The sequence below is a fragment of the Colius striatus genome, chromosome 11, assembly GCF_028858725.1.
Source record: "Colius striatus isolate bColStr4 chromosome 11, bColStr4.1.hap1, whole genome shotgun sequence".
Classification (NCBI taxonomy): domain Eukaryota; kingdom Metazoa; phylum Chordata; class Aves; order Coliiformes; family Coliidae; genus Colius; species Colius striatus.
This window is the reverse complement of record NC_084769.1, coordinates 18,160,122-18,178,229: the sequence shown is the minus strand read 5'-3', so window position 1 is coordinate 18,178,229 and position 18,108 is coordinate 18,160,122. Positions and strand designations below refer to the sequence as shown.

The 18,108-nt window shown below is 63.0% G+C and overlaps 1 protein-coding gene across 1 annotated transcript in view; it reads right to left on the bottom strand.

Moving 5' to 3' along the window:
* Positions 1-184: 184 nt before the first annotated feature.
* The window catches only part of SPEG (striated muscle enriched protein kinase), a 31,592-nt gene continuing 13,668 nt past the window's right edge, over positions 185-18,108 (bottom strand). The window contains exons 11-42 of the mRNA XM_062005167.1: positions 16,563-16,823; positions 15,207-15,365; positions 14,891-15,080; positions 14,530-14,759; positions 14,278-14,397; positions 13,884-13,988; positions 13,578-13,784; positions 13,323-13,446; positions 12,594-12,766; positions 11,820-11,932; positions 11,421-11,589; positions 11,245-11,338; positions 9,920-10,120; positions 9,711-9,771; positions 9,115-9,192; positions 8,789-8,961; positions 8,656-8,682; positions 8,272-8,424; positions 8,045-8,087; positions 7,880-7,948; positions 5,485-7,672; positions 5,219-5,371; positions 5,028-5,144; positions 4,778-4,945; positions 4,415-4,537; positions 4,054-4,218; positions 3,246-3,939; positions 2,904-3,143; positions 2,608-2,831; positions 2,127-2,202; positions 1,744-1,893; positions 185-1,509 (exon numbers count right to left, since the gene is read on the bottom strand). Coding sequence (XP_061861151.1) covers positions 1,302-1,509; positions 1,744-1,893; positions 2,127-2,202; positions 2,608-2,831; positions 2,904-3,143; positions 3,246-3,939; positions 4,054-4,218; positions 4,415-4,537; positions 4,778-4,945; positions 5,028-5,144; positions 5,219-5,371; positions 5,485-7,672; positions 7,880-7,948; positions 8,045-8,087; positions 8,272-8,424; positions 8,656-8,682; positions 8,789-8,961; positions 9,115-9,192; positions 9,711-9,771; positions 9,920-10,120; positions 11,245-11,338; positions 11,421-11,589; positions 11,820-11,932; positions 12,594-12,766; positions 13,323-13,446; positions 13,578-13,784; positions 13,884-13,988; positions 14,278-14,397; positions 14,530-14,759; positions 14,891-15,080; positions 15,207-15,365; positions 16,563-16,823 — 7,256 coding nt within the window. The 3' untranslated portion in view covers positions 185-1,301. The remainder of the gene's footprint in view (positions 1,510-1,743; positions 1,894-2,126; positions 2,203-2,607; positions 2,832-2,903; positions 3,144-3,245; positions 3,940-4,053; positions 4,219-4,414; positions 4,538-4,777; positions 4,946-5,027; positions 5,145-5,218; positions 5,372-5,484; positions 7,673-7,879; positions 7,949-8,044; positions 8,088-8,271; positions 8,425-8,655; positions 8,683-8,788; positions 8,962-9,114; positions 9,193-9,710; positions 9,772-9,919; positions 10,121-11,244; positions 11,339-11,420; positions 11,590-11,819; positions 11,933-12,593; positions 12,767-13,322; positions 13,447-13,577; positions 13,785-13,883; positions 13,989-14,277; positions 14,398-14,529; positions 14,760-14,890; positions 15,081-15,206; positions 15,366-16,562; positions 16,824-18,108) is intronic.

Below are 18,108 nucleotides of genomic sequence, written 5' to 3'. Positions count from 1 at the left end.
TTTCTGGCGCCTTTCACAAGTTCTGACACCTATCCCAGCCCGGCCCTGCCTGCTGCATTCCTGGCTTTGACTCCTGGATTTTGGGGCGGGAGCCTCCGAAGGTGCCCAGCCCTCCATGGCAGCGAGGGGCTGCTCTGCTACCCACCCCCTGTGTACTCCTCCCAGCGAGGCACAGAGACGGGACTGGCTGCTCAGGGTCTTTATTGCTGCTCTGGCATGTTGCTTGCTCCAAACCATGGGGACGGTGGCAACTCCAGAGCCCGGCAGGGAAGAGGAGACAGAAATGGGGACGGGGATAAGGCAGAGGCCTTCTCCCCAAAGTCAATAAATAAAGCCCTATTGCTACAGCAGCATCTGGAAGGCAGGTGCCCAACTGCTGCCCCCGTCCTCCCCACCCAGGGCAGCCTGGCCATGCTGGAGCATACTGCTGCCAGCCGGAGAGGGGGTGAGGAGGAGACACGGGGCTGGGCAAGGCACCTCAGGGGCTACGCCAGGGGGTTGGGGTGGGGGAGTTGCAGGGGGCTGCAGGGATGAGTATCAAGACAGGCTGGCAGCGGGGTGCATGGGGAGGGTTGGAGCTGGGCAGGCAGAGCGTGAGCAGCCTGGGCCTGAGCAGGTGCAGGAGGTGTGCATGGCACATGGGTGTCCCCCTGCAAAGGGGAGAGGGTGCCAGCCAGCCCCATGCCCCAGCTTGGGGCACAGCCGACGGCCCCAAGGAAGGCACCGGCATCAGTCCTGGGGCTGTAAACCTGCTTGCCAGGACCAGGGCTGGAAGGAATGGAACCCAGCCGTGAGGATCGGGGCTGTGCCGGCTGGTGGGGTGCTGTGGAGAGGTGGGGGGGCTGCGAGCAGGCCCCTCTCTGCAAGAGCCATGGGAGCAGCCTCAGTCCTTGGGTGCTGGCGTGCAAACCAGAGGGAGCGCAGGCCCCCTGCGCCGTTGCCGGGCTGCGATATAAGGCACACGGCTGACAGGACCCGCGTGGCCAGGGCTGGCCAGCACACTGCTGGCTCTGTGCTCCCCCAGCACCTTCCCATCCTTCTCCCAACCCTCTGCCACATCCTCTGTTCCTCAAAGCAAAGGCCTCCTGCTGCCTGCCTGCTGCCAGGCCCCACCGATGGGCCGGCTGGGGCAGCACCTGCCCTCCCCCTCGGCACTGCCAAAACAATGCGAGCCACCAGCGTCCCCAGCAGTGGCACGTGAGGTCTGTGGGTTCGTCCCAGCTCGTCCTCCTCGGCCGCCCTGTCCTGCGGCCCCTGGAATGTTCCTCTGGCTCCTCGGCCCCTTGTGGCCGAGGCACCGGCTACTGCGGGCCCGGCGGCTGGCCGCCTTGGTAGGAGCGGAGTAAGACCTTGTGCTTGGTGACAGCCTCGCCGCGGCGCCGCTGGTGCTCTACCAGGAACTCCTTGAGGCGGTTGGTGGTGAAGGTCAGGGTCTGGCGGCGCAGCTTCATCAGGTAGGCATCCTGGAGCCAGGCGTTGGCAAAGCAGTCTTTCACCGTGGGGCGGCTCCTGGGGTGGGAGCGGCTCTGCATCAGGGGTCATGGAGTCCCCAGCACCCCAGACATCACCCCTCTCCTGCAAGACCCAGGGGGTCCCAGGCCTCTGCAGGAGCAGGAATAGAGCCCCCCCCATTCCCGCTGATGACATCTAAAGGTGCCCCATGGGGCAGGAAGCTGCCTGCCTGGCCTGGTCATGGGCGCAGTCTGGGGCCACATGTCCTCCCTGGCTGGGCCAGCGACTCACCAGGGGTGGACAGCAAGGACCTTGCGGATGAAGAGGGCAGCAGTCTGTGAGACGTTGGGGTACAGCTTGAAGGCATCAAAGCGCCCTGCCAGGATGCGGTTCTCTGTCTCGATGGGGTCCAGTTCGAAGAACGGCGACCGTCCGCTGAGCCTGCAAGGGTGGAGAGGGTGGCAGCAATGGGAGGGCACCCAGCACGCCTTGCCCACCATCTCTGGTTTGGGACAGCCACAGCTGCACAGGGCATCTCATTCCCCATGTCCAGCTGGAAAGGCTCTGCAGGGCTACAGTGTACCCCAGCCCAACACCAGCCTCATGTTCCCCGCCCTGGCACCAAGCCCTGGTGAGGCTGGCAGGGTGCTCCTCCCCCTAGCCCTTTCTCTTACATGATGTAGGTGAGGACGCCAACACCCCAGACATCTGCTGCAGAGCCCACCGGGTCCCCCTTCACCACCTCCGGCGCTGCGGTCAGGGGAACAAGTCTGTCATTTGTACTGGGGGCTCAGTCCCAGCACCCACAGCACTCCCAGCACCTCCAGCACCCAGAGTATCCCCAGCACCCAGAGCATCCCCAGCAGCCACAGCATCCTACCATTGCACTCTCCAGCACCCCTCCTTGATACCTCAATATTCTGACAGAGCCCAGCACCTCCAGGGATATCCCAGCTGCCCCAAAGAACCCAAACTCACCCACAGAAACACTCATCAGACACCCTCAGCACCCCAACAACCCCCCAGCTTCTCCAAGGTCACCTCAACCCCTCCCCATTCACAAGCCACCCAGTGCATGGGCACACATGCACACTTTGGACATGAGCGTGTCCCAGACCTGTCCCCATCCAAGTGCCACCCCGGTGCCCCACTCACACATGTACTCCAGGGTGCCAACACGCCGCCCCAGCTGCCGCAGTACGAGGGGATTGTAAGTCTGGGCGCTGCCAAAATCAATGATCTTGAGAGCGTTCACGCCTGAGACGACAACGTTGTCTGGCTTGATGTCGAGGTGCACGATGCGGCGGCTGTGCAGATACTCGAGGCCCTGCAGGAGCTGCAGCACGTAGCTCACCACGTCATCCTCTGAGTAGCGAAACCTGGGGGCACACGGTGTGAGCGGGTGGCCCTATGCCGGCAGCCAGCCCCCATGGCCCTGCGCCCTCCCCTACCTGTCCACGATGCTGTAGAGGATCTCCTTGCCTGCACAGTTCTCGCAGATGAGCACCAGGTAGCGGGGGGTGATGTACGCCTCGTGCAGGGCCATGATGCGCTCATGGTGCAGCGCCTTCAGGATCTCGTACTCCTGCAGCACGCTCTGCTTCCGCTCTGCCTCATAGGGTACAATCTTGGCCATGAAGTGCTTCCCTGTGGCATTCTCCTTGCACAGTCGGATCACCCCAAAACGGCCCCTGTGGCACAGGGCAGCACTCAGCGTCCCCAGTGTGGGGTGCTAGGGTGGAGTGGGGTGAGGGGATGACCCCAACAGAGCATCCCTCCCCACTGCTACTCACCTCGCCTTCTCGTCCAGAAAGGTGTATGGCTTCTGGGGGACGCCCTGCCGCAGTGCCGTGCTGTCTTTTGCCCCCTGGACCCCACTCTCAGCTGGGGGCTCCTTAGGGAATGGAGTGGTGGCGGGGGGCTCCTCTGTGGGGGGCAATGTGGGGGGCATGGAGACAAAGGAGGTGACCATGTAGGGGGGCATCTTCCGCGCGGGCATGGCATTGGAAGATGGTGTGGGGCCTGAGCTGGAGGTGGTTGACACTGGGGAAATGGGGGAAGACTTGGAAGGAGACGGAGCCTGAGGCCTGGGGGACGTGTCTGTGGGGGGTGCAGGGGAGCCCTGGGTGGAGGTGTCTGTGTCGGGTGAGGCGGCAGTCCGAGGAGGGGTGAACATCAGCTCAGGGGGCACGCAGACAGTGATGTCAGGTGGGAGCTCGGGGTCTGGCCGTGGCTCTTCCTTATGGGGTGCGGGGGCCTGGAGGACTCCCGGGGGAAAGTCCGCCCGTGCAGCCCCATCTGCCTCCTGTCCTGCTCCCTCATGCCTGTGGGGTGGCACAGTGGTGGGGGAGCCTGCCGTGGTGGAGGGGGCCCCCGTGGAGGGCGGCTTCACCTGCCCCACGGGTGTCTGGGTTGACCGACTGGAAGCCACCTTCTCAGGGACAGGGCGGGGGATAGCGACGTCCTTGGCAGGGACAGCTCGGGTATCTGCAGGGGGCAGAGAGAGGTGTCAGCCAGGCGAGGGTAAACCCTCTAAGTGGAAGCCCCAGTCCCTAAGGGACTCTAGGACCCCAGTAGCCTCGTGGGTCAGAGCTCGCTCACCTGCCACCTCAAGGTGCACCTTGCCAGAGGGGGTGCTGTAGGGCCCCTGCCCAGCTTTGTTGATGCAGGCCACCCGAAACTTGGCAGTGCTCCCGGGGGGCAGCTCTGTCACGTTGAAGTAGCAGTCGGCGATGCCAGTGCTGACAATCTTCCACTCGTGCTCCCCTGCCAGTGTGGGGGCGAGGTGAGGAGAAGGCAGACCAGTGACAAGCCTTCTTTCCCCTACCCCTGCCCCAGAACCCTGCTGGAGCTCCAGGAGACGGCAAGGACATTGGGCACTTTTGTGCTGGCTTGGTGTCCCCCTGTGAGCCCATATTTCCAGCTGCAGCTCCCGCAGGACAGGCATTAGCCCCTCACATACCATCCAGCCTGCGCTCCAGCGTGTAGGTGCAAGGGGCTTTGCTCTCTGCAGGCTTCCACAGCACCAGCACCGTGTTCTTGTACTTCTGAGGAATCTCCGGGGTGCCTGGCCGCCCGGGGAGCCCTGGGAGGGGACAGACAGGGTGGGCTGGTTGCATGGCTGCTGCTGTGAGGCAAGGGCAGCACAACGTGGGCTAAGAGATGGTGGAAGTGCCCATGCAAAACCAGCCTGTCCCCCCGCAAAAAAGTCCCACTCCCTTGCAGACGTGGAGAGCGGAGCTCAGGTGACCATCTCTGACTGGTCTAAAGGTGTGTGCCTGGCACATGCTCTCTCCCTGCACGGCAGCATCTCTGTCCTCCTTACGTGCCACAGCCAGCGTGCAGGAGCTGATGGCCGTGCCCAGGGCATTGGCAGCTGCACATTCATACAGCCCTGCATCCTTCCTGGAGACCTTGGCGATGGTGAGCATCTGCCGGCCGTCCTTGCAAGAGATGACTTTCAGCGCATTGTCCGGCTGCAGGGACTTCTTGTCTGTGGAGGAGAGAGGAGAAGAGGGATGCTAAAGTGTCCCTCCCAGTGTCTACCCACCGAGGCAGCGTGGGCGGCCCCCTACCTTTCATCCAGAGGATCCTGGGGGTCGGGCTGCCTGCAGGCAGGCAGCAGAGGGTCAGCGCCTCGCCCTCCAGCAGCACCTGGTCCTTCAGCTTGATGTGGAAAATGGGGGGGAAATCTGGAAAGCAGAACCGGGCAGTGAGAACGGGGCAGCGATGGGCACCCGCCGTCCCGCCCTGCGGCTGCACCTACCCGACTCGCTGGGCGCGTGCGGCCGGCCGGCGGCGGGTCCCTCCTCCCGCAGCAGGCTGGAGGGGATGTTGGGCTGCGAGGCCACCTTCTCCTTCTTGCCCCGCGACAGCCCCCAGCGCTCCCAGCGGGACCGCTTCTGGCTCTCAGCCCCACCTGCGGGCACCCGGGGCGGCTGAGAGTGGGGCCGAGCCGGGACGGCCGTGCCAGCCGCTCCCAGGGTGGCCGGGCCAAGCGAGTGCCGGCAGGACCCCCACATCATCACTCACCTTGGGCAGAGGCGGAGGAGCGGGTGCTGCCCTCCGAGCGCAGGGACTCGGAGGAGGGTGCGGGTGCCGGGGGGAGCCCCGTCCGCAGCGTCTCCCCCTCGGAGCTGGTGCGGCGGAGCTCCCCGGGCCCCTCGCCCTCCGGCCGCTCGTCCGACAGGCTGCGGAGCCGCGCGGAGACCCGCTCCACCGTGGCGCTGATCTTCCTCCGCACGGCCACGGCCGGCGACTCCCCGCCGCCGCCCGGCTCCGACTTGAGGCTCTCCGAGTCCCTTCGCTCCTTGGAGCCGCCCCGGGACAGGCTCCAGGAGAAGCGGCGCCCGCCGGATGGGGTCTCGCCGCCCCCGTCCTCCCCCCTGCTCTTCTTCCTCTCAGCGGGCGGGGTCCGCTTGAGGAGCACAGACATCCTCCGAAAGAAGCCCCCATCCTTCTCCACCTCATGCAGGTCCTGCACAGACTTGGACTTGGCCGCCAGCCCGGCGGGCCGGTCCCTGCGCAGCTCCAGGGGCACGCCGGCCGGTGTGGGTCGGTAGATGCCCTCATCGGGGACCGGAGCACTGGCCAGGTGCCGGTCCTCGGAGCGGGAGCGGGTGAGGAGCTTCAGCCCCCGGCTGAGCGATGACTCCCGGCCCCGCTTGAATTTGGCCTCAAAGACCTCCTGTGAGTCGATATCCTGGATGAGCAGGGAGCTGGAGGAGCCACTGGGCTTTGCCTCCTTCCTTGATGCTGGTGCTGGTGCTGGTGCTGGTGCTGGTGCAGGGGGTTCTGTAGGAGTGGTCAGTGGGGGCTGGGGGGCTTCTTCAGTGGCCAGCTCCCCACCTGGAATGGCTCCCATGGCTTGCATAACCTTGGCATAGGAAGATGTTTTTGTTGCTTGGAGGCTTGGGACTGGGGGCTGTTGTGGGGTGGATGCGCCCATCCTGGCAGCCCCCTCCCTGCTTCCTCCAGAAGCCTTGGTAGGCGTCTTCTCCTCCTGCCCCTTGACCATGGGCTTCTTCCCCGTGGTGGTGGTGGCCACACTGGCCCCAAGCTGGCCACGCTCTTCAGGAACATGCCTCCTCCCCAAGGCAGCCTTAGTAGCAGGGGCTCGAGGCATGGCCATCTCCAGCACAGGGGGTGTCGTTGGGCTAGGGGTGTCTGGTGAGGCTGAGGGCCGGGCATCAGTGAGAGCTGAGAGCGAGGGGGACTCCTTGAGCTGCTGGGCCTCCAGACGGGCCACTGGGATCTCCAGAGGCGCACCGGAGCGGCGGTGCCGGACGACGGGCTCGGCATCCCCGTGGCTGAAGGAGCTGCTCTTCTGCAGCCGGCGCTCAGTGGGGAGGAGGCTCGGTGAGGTGGCCTCGCTGGAGGCCGCTCGCACCAGCCGCGGCGCCGCCGGCACTGGCGGCTCCAACCGGCTCGGTCGCGGGACCTTCTTGTCAGGCACTCCCAGGGTCTCCAGGAGGGGACCCCGCAGGCCGCTGACCTTCCCGTCGCCGGAGCCGCCCCGCAGCAGCCGCTGGCGCATCAGCTCCAGGCGATGGGCGTGATCATCCTCCGCCCAGGTCCCCCTCCGCCGCGGCAGCTCCATGGAGGCTGCTTTGGCCAGGGCCCGGCGGGGGGGGCGGCCTGCCTCGGCCTCCTCCTTGGTCCCCGGGGGCTGGTGGAGCAGCAGGGCACTGTCGGCAGAGCCGCCTCTCTTCAGCTCTCCCCGCCGGGTGCTCCCAGGGGACTCCAGGCTGGAACCCTTCCTCATGGCTTTGCGTGGGTACTCCGGACGCTTCTGGGCTTCAGGGGCTTCTTCGTCAGAGGAGCCGGGTGCCTCCGCCTCCACACATGGCCGCCGTGGCCCAGAGCCCCTCGGGCGCTTCCCCAGGGCTACCCCGGTCTTCCCTGAACCCTGACTCTGCCACTCCATGGCAGAGGTATCCCCCGGCGTGGCCTCCTCCAGCTGCAGCCCCTCGGATGGCCCAATGGCCTCATCATCCGTGGGGATCTCGTTGAGCGACATGCGGGAGCCAGAGAACTCCACTTGATGTGGCATGGGGATGAAGGGCAGCTCGTCCAGGTCGTCAGAATCCGAGGAGGAAGACAGCGCTGGAGACTCCTTGAGGTGCCGGGGCACAGCAATGGAGAGGTGGTTGGACGTGTCCTCCAGCAGCTCTGGGATCGGCCGCAGCACCATGTTGCACTTGTAACTGATCTGCGAGCGCTGCAGCCGGCAGAGAGGGCTAGGTCAGGCCTGGGCGGGTGGCAGGGCATTGTCCTGCCCCGTGCACATGACCCCATCCCATCCAGGACACCTCACTGCATGGTGCCCAGCACACACCACTCCACCCTGCCCAGAACACACCACCACATCCCGTCCAGCACACAGCCTCGTCTGCCCTCTCCCTCCCTCTCCAGATCCTGCCTTCACCTGCCATTTCCGACGGGAGAGGAAGAGCTTTAGGTGGTCGGTGCTGATGACCTTCCCCTTGGCCAGCGTCTGTGTGGCAAGAGAATAGTGGTGTCCCACCAGAGCCTGCAGCAGGCTCAGGGGAACCTCGCTGTGGCTGGGCTCTGGGTCCCTGCCCAGGCTCACCTTGAACCAGGGATGCTCCAGAGTCTGCTCTGCATTGGGTCTCCTGCAAACCAACACCGTCAGGTGAGAACTGCCCAGGCTGGGGAGGCTTTGGCCACCCAGGGAAGGGCAGGAAGGTCTGACTGCCCAAGCTGCACCCCAGACTGTCACGCACAGGGATCATCACCCTCCCTGGAACACAACGTTCATGCCAGAGGGGCAGGGGACAGGCACCCCACAGCACTCACAGTCTATCGTTGACTAGCACTTTGATGACAAAGCCCTTGGCTTCCCGGGTGAGCCCCTGGAACATCCTCTCCTCGAAGGCCACATTGTAGTTGCGGATGTTCATCAGCGTTGTCTTGTCGTTTTCCCCCACAAAGGGGGAGATCCCCGTCAGGCTAATAAAGAGGGAACACTGTCATCAGGCCGTGGGGACATGGGAAACTGCAAGGCAAGTACAAGGGACCAAGGACAGGTCCCTGGACACTAGCCCCAGTGCCATGGGGAGGGCAGAGGCAGAAGCAGCCAGGCAAGAGGCTGAGTTTGCAGGAAGGCTGTGTGCATGGCTGCAGTCCCAGCCCTGGAGCTGGCAAGGGGGTGAGAAAGGTGCCCCTCCCACGGGGACTTACCACAGGTAGGCGATGACCCCCACAGGCCTGTGGAGAGGAGAGCACGGTTACTGCACAGCATGAGCCCTCCAGGGCCACCCAGTCCCTCCCAGCATAGCAGGGAGCCCACCGCCCACCCCGGGGCCACCCTTACCAGATGTCCGTGACGCTGGAGACAGGAGTCTGGTTGACGATCTCAGGGCCCACAAACTCAGGGGTGCCGTACTTGCAGTACTGTGGCTCCTCGGGTGTCAGCTCCTGTGCGTTGCCGAAGTCACAGATGCGAACCTGCTCGCTACTCGAATCCGCCATCAGGAGGTTTTCTGGCTACAGGACAGCAGGGGGCAGGGGGGAGCTTGGCAGGAGGCTCCTCCCGGGTAAGGGATGTACCCCATCAGCAGGACTGAGACCCCCGCGGTGTGGTGGGAGCCCGTGTCTGCGGGCCTGGGGTGGGAAGGGGGCAGAGAGCCTCGCACTCACTTTGATGTCCAGGTGCAGGACGCTGTGCTGGTGCAGGTAGTGGATCCCCTCCAGAACCTGCCGCATGTAGGACCGGACCTGCGAGAGAAGGATTGGACAGAGTGGGCACCTTGCCATGGGTCAGCCCCACACTGGCCCTCTGCAGGCTGTAGCCCCCATTGTAGCCTGGTACACTGAGCATTGCGTGTCCTCAGGCTGTGACAGACACCAGTGTCCCCAGGCTCCCTCCATCGCTTTGTCCTCCCAGGGTTCATAGAATCACAGAATGGTCGGGGTTGGAAGGGACCTCTAGAGATCATCCAGCCTACTCCCCTGCTAAAGCAGGTTTCCCTCCATCAGGTCACGCAAGAACGTGTCCAGGTGGATTTGAAAACCCCCAGAGAAGGAGACTCCACACCCTCCCTGGGCAGCCTGTGCCAGGGCTCCCTCACCTGAACAGGAAAGGAGTTTTCCCTCGTGTTCAAGTGGAACTTTCTGTGTTCCAGCTTGTGTCCCTTACCCCTTGTCCTGTCACTAAACACTACAGAAGAAAAGTGTTGCCAATCCTCCTGACATTCACTTATAGGTACTTGTAAGTGTTGATGAAGTTCACTTACCTCAGACTCACACACTGAGGGCTTCCTCACCATTCTGTCCAGCAGCTCTTCCTCAGCACAGCTGAGCACCAGTCAAGGATCATAGAAACTTCATGCCCCACCATGCCCTGCAGCCTCCTGGGTATCAAGCTCCTCTACACCCACTCTTCCCACCCACCTCCCCAAAAACTGTCCCCTCATCCTCTGCATCACACACTCCTGGAGGATACAGTTCCATGACCATGATGACAGCGTTCTTCTTCTCAAAGGCATCATGGAAGAAGACAATGTGCTCATGATCCAGCTGCGAGAGGATGTGCAGCTCCCGCCGCGCCGACTGCTTGGCCTTAGTCCTTCCAGGGACAAACTTGGCGGCAAAGTCCAGATGGCTGCTCTTCTCTGTCACCCTCCGCAGGTAGGAGAAAGCTCCCCTGCAAGAGCAATGGAATCATTTTGGTTGGAAAAGACCTTTAAGATCACCGAGTCCAACCACTCACCTCACAGTGCCCAGCCCAGCACTAACCTGTGTCCCTCAGCACCTCATCTGTGTGTCTTTTAAATATCTCCAGGGTTGGTGACCCCACCACCTCCCTGGGCAGCCTGTGCCAGTGTCTAACAACACTCTTGGTCAAAATATATAAATAAACCTCCCCTGGCACAACTTGAGGCCATTTACTCTTGTCCCTTTATTCAGTACTGGAGAGAAGAGATTAACCCCCACCTTGCTACAACCTCCTGTCAGGTAGTTGTAGATAGTGATTACGTTTCCTTTCAGCCTCCTCTTATGCAGACTAAACACCCCCAGCTCCCTCAGCTGCTCCTCACTAGACTTGTGCTCCAGACCCTTCACCAGCTTTGTTGTCCATCTCCGGACATGCTCTAGCACCTCAATGTCTGTTTTGTAGTGAAGGGCCCAGAACTGAACACTATTCAAGGTGCAGCCTCACCAGCGCTGAGTACAGGGGGACAATCACTGCCCTGGTTCTGCTGGCCACACCATTTCTGATGCAAGACAGGATGTCATTGATCTTCTTGGGCACCTGAACACACTGCTGGCTCATGTTCAGCTGCTGTCGATTAACACCTGCAGCTGTCCTCCAGGCAGCTTTCCAGCCTCAGCCTGTAGCACTGCCTGGGGTTGTTGTTGCTCAAGTGCAGGACCCAGGACTTGGCCTTGTTAAACCTCATACAATTGGCCTCAGACCATTGATGCAGTCTCATCAAGGTGGCAATGGGGACAAGGGGGGAATAAGAAGGCAGGTGAGCAGGAAACTTCCTCTTCCCTGAGCAGCTGGGGCAGGTACCCACTCTGCAGGGGGAGCTGCCTGCAGACCCAGCAGATCTCCAGGACCATCTACTGAGAGCCCCAAGGCCTCTCTTTGCTCCATCCACCCTGGCTCTCCTCCCTGAGCTGGCACTGGAGCATCCACCAACAGCTGAGAGCAGCCCCAGCACATCAGGATCTGGTGTACCACGGAGCTCAGTGCCCCAGGGTGCAGCCTGGCTCCACCAGCCCTGTCCCTGAGGTGCCCAGGGTGTCGCTGCCTGCCCATACCTCCCGATCTCCTCGTGCACATCATAGTAGTCAGTCAGGCGCCGTGCCTTCTGCAGTGCATCCTCCTCCATGGCAGCATCGGCAGCGGGTTGGGCTGGGGGAAGCAAAGGCGCTGGTGGGGGACAAGCTGGGCACCCAGGCTCTGCCCCTCAGGGCTGGGGGTCAGCTGGCCATACCTGCCCGCACCACCAGCTCTGCCTTGCAGGAGACCTCCCCAGCCAGATTCTTGGCCGTGCAGGTGTAGACACCGCTGTCGGGCTCGGCAGCACCCAGCACCACCAGCGAGCACTCGTTGTCCTCATACACAAAGCTCAGGTGGCTACTCTCCTCCAGCAGCTCCCCATCCTTGGGGTGGCAGGGATGTCAGGGGGTCCCATCCCATCCTCGACCAGTTCCCACCACCCTTTCCCCACAGACAGGTCATAGGATGATCCTGCATCACCAGGGGTGGACACAACCCCAAAGCCCCAGCATAGCAACCCAGGTGAGGCAGGGAAGGATGCAGGTCTAGGGGAGGTCAGGAAGGGGGGTGGGGGCGGATGGGGTCAGGAAGGGGGGTGGGGGTCTCATCCCACCTTGTACCACATGATATCTGGCAGTGGTTTCCCCTCCACCACCACGGCAAAGCGTGGCGTCTCCCCTTCCTGGGCATCGATGTCCTCCATGATGGACTCAAAGCGTGGTGCCTCTGCAAGAGACCAGGCCATGGGGCACCACAGGACAGTGCCACTCCCCTGACACTTAGCACAGGGTGCACAGCTGTGGGGCACTGCAAGTAAGTGCCAGCCCATGGTATAGGCGCCATGGGGCAATGCCAGCCCACTGCATGTGGGAGAGGGACACTATGGGGCAATGGGATGTGCCTGCAACACTATGGGGCAGTCACCCACTGGTGTGGGGCATCACAGGGCAGTGCCACTCATGGCACATGGTCACAGGGTACTGTGGGGTTGTATCTCCCTGTTACATATGGGTGTGGGGTACTGCAGGGCAGTGCCACTCATCTCATCTCTGTGGGGCATTGCGGAGGTGCCCCCAGAGCTTTTGGCCACAGGGCATCATGGGACAGTGCCAGCCCATTACACACAAGTATGGGACCCCCTGCAGCAGTGCTACCCATGGCACATGGCTGGGGAACACCGTGAGGCAGTGCCAGTGGGACACTTCTACCCGAGTCAGATACAGGTACAGGACACTGGGCATTGCCACCCTATAGAGGAGCATCCCCACGGCCTGTGAGCATGGAGCACTGAGGGTCAGTCCCTCCATGGCACATGGGCTTGGAGTACTGTTGGGCAATGCCACCCCCCTGGCAGAGGGGCACAGCCCCCCGGCATGGGGGCACCTACCTGCGAGGTGGAGGCGGAGGGTGCAGCGGGCAGTGCCGTGGCGGTTGCTCACCTCGCAGGTCAGCGGCCCCGCGGCCCCCCGGCCCACGCACAGCAGCCGCAGGCAGTGCTGGTCGTCATCTGGCATCGTCACCTCGCATGTGCCCTCCTGCTCCCCCAGCACCTGCCCACCCCTGCGGGCACACCAGCTGCCACTTCACAGCCCCACAGGCAGCCCCAGACCCACCGCCCCATTGACAGCTCCTGCCCACAGCCCCATGGCCAGTGGATGACCCACAGACAGCTCCCACCCCACAGCCCCCGCAAACAGCTCACACCCCATGGCTAGCTTTGCCTGCTGAATGGCTGTCCTGAGCATCCCCCACATGCAGCTCTGCACAGCCCTGGACACAGAATCACAGACTGGTTGGGGTTGGAAGTGTCCTCTAGAGATCATCCAGCCCAAGCCCCCTGCCAAAGCAGGTTCATCTCAATCAGGTCACACAGGAACACGTCCAGGTGCGTTTGGAAACCTCCACAGAAGGAGACTCCACACCCTCCCTGAGCAGCCTATGCCAAGGCTCCCTCACCCTCACAGGAAAGGAGTTTTTCCTTACTCTTCATCATCACTCATCACTCTAGTGTGCACACCCAGCCTCAGGGAAGTACCCCCCCGTCCCCACTGTGGGAGCCCCTCTCTGTGCTCCCCATGGGGTGATGCTGGGCATGGGGCATGGTGCCCTGTCCTACCTCTTCCAGGTGACAGTAGCCTCCACATGATTGATGGTGATGGTGATGGAGGCTGGCTGGCCCTCCACCACATACACCACATCTGGCTTGTCCAGGATGACCGGGGCCTCCTCCAGGTAGGGACCTGCCACACACATTATCAACACCACCTCCAGACTCCACATCACCCAGCCCCAGACACCTTACCCCCCTACCAGGGACAGAGACCCCTTCCTCCACCCCAGCCCCCTGTCCCCTCACCACTGCCCCTCTCACCCCGGTCCAGGAGCTGCACGGGCCCCACAGGCGGGCAGGGTTTGCTGTTGGTCTTGGGGGTGGCAGTGATGACACGGAAGAGGTACTGGGCACCCTTGGTCAGCCCGTGCACCGTGTAGGTGGTGTCGCTCACGCCAGCCACCAGCACCAGCCACTGCGTTGTGCCCAGCACTTGCATTTGCACCACGTAGGTCACCGAGTTGGGGTCTGTGGGGGAAGAGCATTGGTGCAGAGCCCCCGGCATTGGGCTGGCCCATGCACCTCATCATGGTGTTGCCCACCCCCTGCCCATATCCAGATCCTCACCTATGGCGGTGTCCAGCCACCTGGGCTTGTTCCAGGTCAGCGTGATGGCTCTGCCGGTCACCAAGGCCACAGCGGGAGGTCCGTCTGGGGGGGTTGGCACCACGTCTGCGTGAGGAGGCGGACAGGGGCGTGAGCATGGCCGCTGTCACAGCTCCTCAGGGCATCTGCCTTACGCCCCAGGAGATGCAGGCTGGAGGGGATGAATGAGGCCCAGGCATGGGTCCTGAGCTCACAAGGTGAGGACTGTACAGCTGGCCCTGCTTTTAGGTTGGTAGATCCCCTCCAACCTGAACTGCCTGGTAATCCTGTCACCCTAGGACCTCGCTACAGGGCACTGACCCCCAGCCGCAGGGCACAGCCTGGCAGGGTGTCAGGAGTGGCTGCTGGTGCTTACCGGTGACATAGAGGTGTGCATAGCACGTGGCCTTCCCCACCTTGTTGGCGATGACACTTTTGTAGACGCCAGCATGTGCATGGCTGACGGCCCTGAACACCAGGCGATGGACATCCTTATCTAGGGGGAAACACAGGTAAGATCCCACCAGCCAAGAGGCACAGAGCTCCCCTCCCTGCCTCATGGGGTGATGCCTCCTCCTGGGGTGCTGCAGGACCTCCAGGAGGTGGTGAGGATGGCAGGAAGCCCTACACTGCATCATCTTGCGGTCCTCGGTGCTGTCGATGCGGGAGCCATTGTGGAACCAGCTGATGGAAGGGTAGGGCAGCCCAGCCACCTGGCACTCCAGCACGGCCTCCTTTGACTCCACCACGTCCAGGTTCTGCAGTGGCTTCAGGAAATCGGGCATGGTGAAGCACTCTGTCTCTGTCTCCACCTGCTCTGGCTCCTCAGGGATGGACGGCATCTTCTCCAGCTTGGAGCTGCAAGAGCCCACCCACACTCACAGCAGGAACATGATGCCTCCAGCCCATCCCCAGACCCAGGCTCTGCACAAGCCCATTGTCCCTGAATCCCAGGAGGGAGGTAGATCCCAGAATACCCTGACTCTTACATCTGGGAGGCAGCAGATGGCCGTGGCTCCTCCACGTAGAGCTCAGCAGAACACTCTACATGGCCGTGAGCATTCCTGGCGCTCACCATGTACTGCCCCTCATCCTCGCTGCCCACGTGCACGATGACCAGTGAGTGAAGCCCTCTGTCCCGCTGAATCCGCACATTCTCCCCCTCCTGCACCAGCTGGCCTGCACAGAGACACACACCAGCATCAGCATCTGCATCAGCACTCCTCCCAGCCCCCAAGGCAATGGGGAGAGGTTTCTCTGCAGGGCCCTGGGTAAGCTCTCTGGGCTCGGGGTAGGGGGGGTTACCAAAATGGGTCCAGATGACTGTTGGTGGGGGAGTCCCACTGATCATGCAGTCAAAACGCGCCGTCCGTCCTTCCACCACATCCACGTCCTCCAGCTTGCGTGTGAAGAGCGGCTGCACGGAGGGCTGCACTGTCAGCCGGGCACTGCACGTCAGCTCATCTGTAAGGAGAGTGGGTCAGGGTGAGCCCTACACAGCCTGCAGCCACCCCACCTGCAGCCCCAGCAGCCAAGGTGGTTTTAGGTGAGCATACTCAGTACCCAGTGGAGGCTGTGCCTGAGTGTGCTGGGTGCCAGGCTCTGTCCTAGCACAGGGCAGGTAGGGTACAAGCGTGTGCAAGGTCACTCTGCCCAGGGCTGGGGCTCTGCTGGCAGCAGAGTGCCTCTGTCCTCCCCTCACAGCAGCACAGATGCCAACAGTGAGAAGTGGGTAGGAGGATGCCCTGTGCTCTGATAAGGCAGGCATCACAGCCAGCCCAGCCCCTTGGGGACAGGGTGGTGACACTGGAGCAGGCATTGCCAACACATGCAGCACCCAGTGGTAGCATGGGCATAAGCACAGGCTGGATGCTCCAGGTGAGGGGATTTGCAGCAGGGACCACTTTGCAATGATGGTGTCATTGCCCACCCTGGGCAGGGACTGACACCACACTCAGGCACAGTCTCACCTCCCAGCACTCAAACCCCTGCAGGCACACAGTCTCCTCCATGGAAGGAGCAGCCGCAGGGTGCTGAGAATGCCCCTGTCCCCTGCACCCACCACAGCTGGGGTTACAGTGAAGGGCTGCCCAGGTGAGCTGGGGAATGGGAAAGGAACCCTCATCCCTGCATCGTTGCAGGGGGCAAAGGCTGTGTGCAGTATGCACAGGTACTGGTACTGCCATGGGACAGAAGCCAGGTCCTGCTGTCCTGCCTGAGCTGCCACCAGTGATGGCCTGGTGGGAGGGAGTGAGTGGCCCTGACTCCGCTCACAGGGCAGCAGAGACAGGTCATACTGGAGCCAGGTGCCTGGAGACTTTGGAGCCAGGGGACAGGGACAGCTGTGCTCCAGGGCTGCATCTCACCAGTGTAGCCAGGGTGCAAATGCATCTGCCCATGTTCTGCCAGAGGAGCTGAGTGGGGCAGGACAGGGCTGCAGGGCTCAGGGTGCTGGAGCCTGAGGACTGATTCCTGCCGGGTTTCTCAGGCAGGGGAAGCTCCTCAGCTTCTGGGGCAGCAACTACTCCCCGTCTCCCTGGTCCCCACCTCCAACACTCACAGCTACATCCCAGGGATGAGAGAAACATCTACTCCCAGCACACCCCTAGGGACAAGCCCCAAGCGAGAACCCCCTCAGGGAGCTGCGTGCCCGCCGCTTACCTTTGGCAGTGCTGAGCTTGCAGGTGTAGATCCCGCTGTCGTCCTCGTGCACGGAGGTGAGCAGCAGCTTGCACTTGCGCCCGTCAAAATGCATCTTGCATTTGAGCAGGGCGGGTTGGAGCAGCCGGCCCCGGGACAGCCAGTCCACGTCCATGTCTGGCGGGCCAGCCACCAGGCACTCAAAGAGAGCCAGCTCCCCCGCCCCGACCACCACGTCCTGCAGGGGAACCACGATGGCCAGAGACTGGCACTCGGGGCGAGCTGCCCGGCAAGGGGGGAGAGAGAGAAAGAAAGAGAGACGCGTCTCAGCAACTGAAAAGCAACCATGAGAGGTGGCGGGGACAGAGGCACAGGGAGGGAGGGGGAACGTGCAGGGCAGGTGGGGGCATGCGGGGAGGTGGCCCGGCGCGGTGGGCTGGGAGTGCAGCGGGGACGGGCAGGAAGGAGGGGCGAGATGTGGAAAGCGGAGCTGAGCAGGGGAGGGGGCTGGGGGTGAGGGGAGGTGCCCGTGCCAGGAACACACCACACAGCGCTTTACCAAACAGATTTTATTAGAGCTACAAAAAAAAAAAAAGGGTCACGGCCTCGCAGCCCGCCCCCACCAAGCCCCCTCCCTGGGGAAAGAGACCCGGAGCCAGGGCTGCTCCGGGCGGACCCTGAGCCCTGGCGCTGCGAGGGGATGTCACACGGTGGCCAGCCCAGTGCCTGGGTGGCCGCCGCGAAGCCAAAGAGGCCAACGCTCTCCCTCCCTGCTGCGGCTGGGGCAGGGTGCTCCCCCATGGGGGGTTCCCCAGTGCCTCCCGTCCCCCATGCTCCGAGATGACCGTTGCAGAGCTGCCAACACGCCTCAGCCCCTTCCCTACAGCCCAGGCCGGCACGGTGGCGACCGTGGGCTCAGCTCCCTGCTCCCCTTCCCTGGGCAGCAAGAGGAGGAGCGGCAGGACACGCAGACAGGGGACAAACGGACAGAGCAAGAGACAAGACAGCATCATCTGGCCGCGCTGGCCCAGCTGAGGGGGTGCCTGTCGCTCCCCCGGTGCTCCCCCCACCCCGAGGAGCCTCGGTTACGCCTGCCCCTGGCCATCCGGCGAGCCCCTGCCCGCAGTCGAGAGCCCGCGCGTCCCCGCGGTGCATCCAGGACGAGGCGGCGGATGGAGCAGAAGGTAATAACACAAGGTGAGGTCCACTGCCTAAGAGGCGTCCAACTAAGAGCCCCGCGGCCGCGGCTCTGAGAGATGCACCCCCTTATCGTACTCCCCCTGCGTACAGACAAAAACCGCAGTCAGCAAGCGTAAGGGTTAGTGCAGCAGCGACGGGGCCGGCACGCACACGCACACGCCAGCGCTGGCACCAGGGCTGTGAACGCACACCAAGGCGCAGAGACTCCCCCTAAACCCCCCAAGAGAGGCCAGGGCTTGGGCCGTGGTGCCCGCAGCCCAGCTCCCGCTGGCCATGGGTTGGGTCCTGCTCCCACCCCCACGCCGCCATGCGTTGCCAGAGGCGGGCAGCAGGGTCTCGAGGGGTGCAAGCGGTGCAGCCAAGGCCG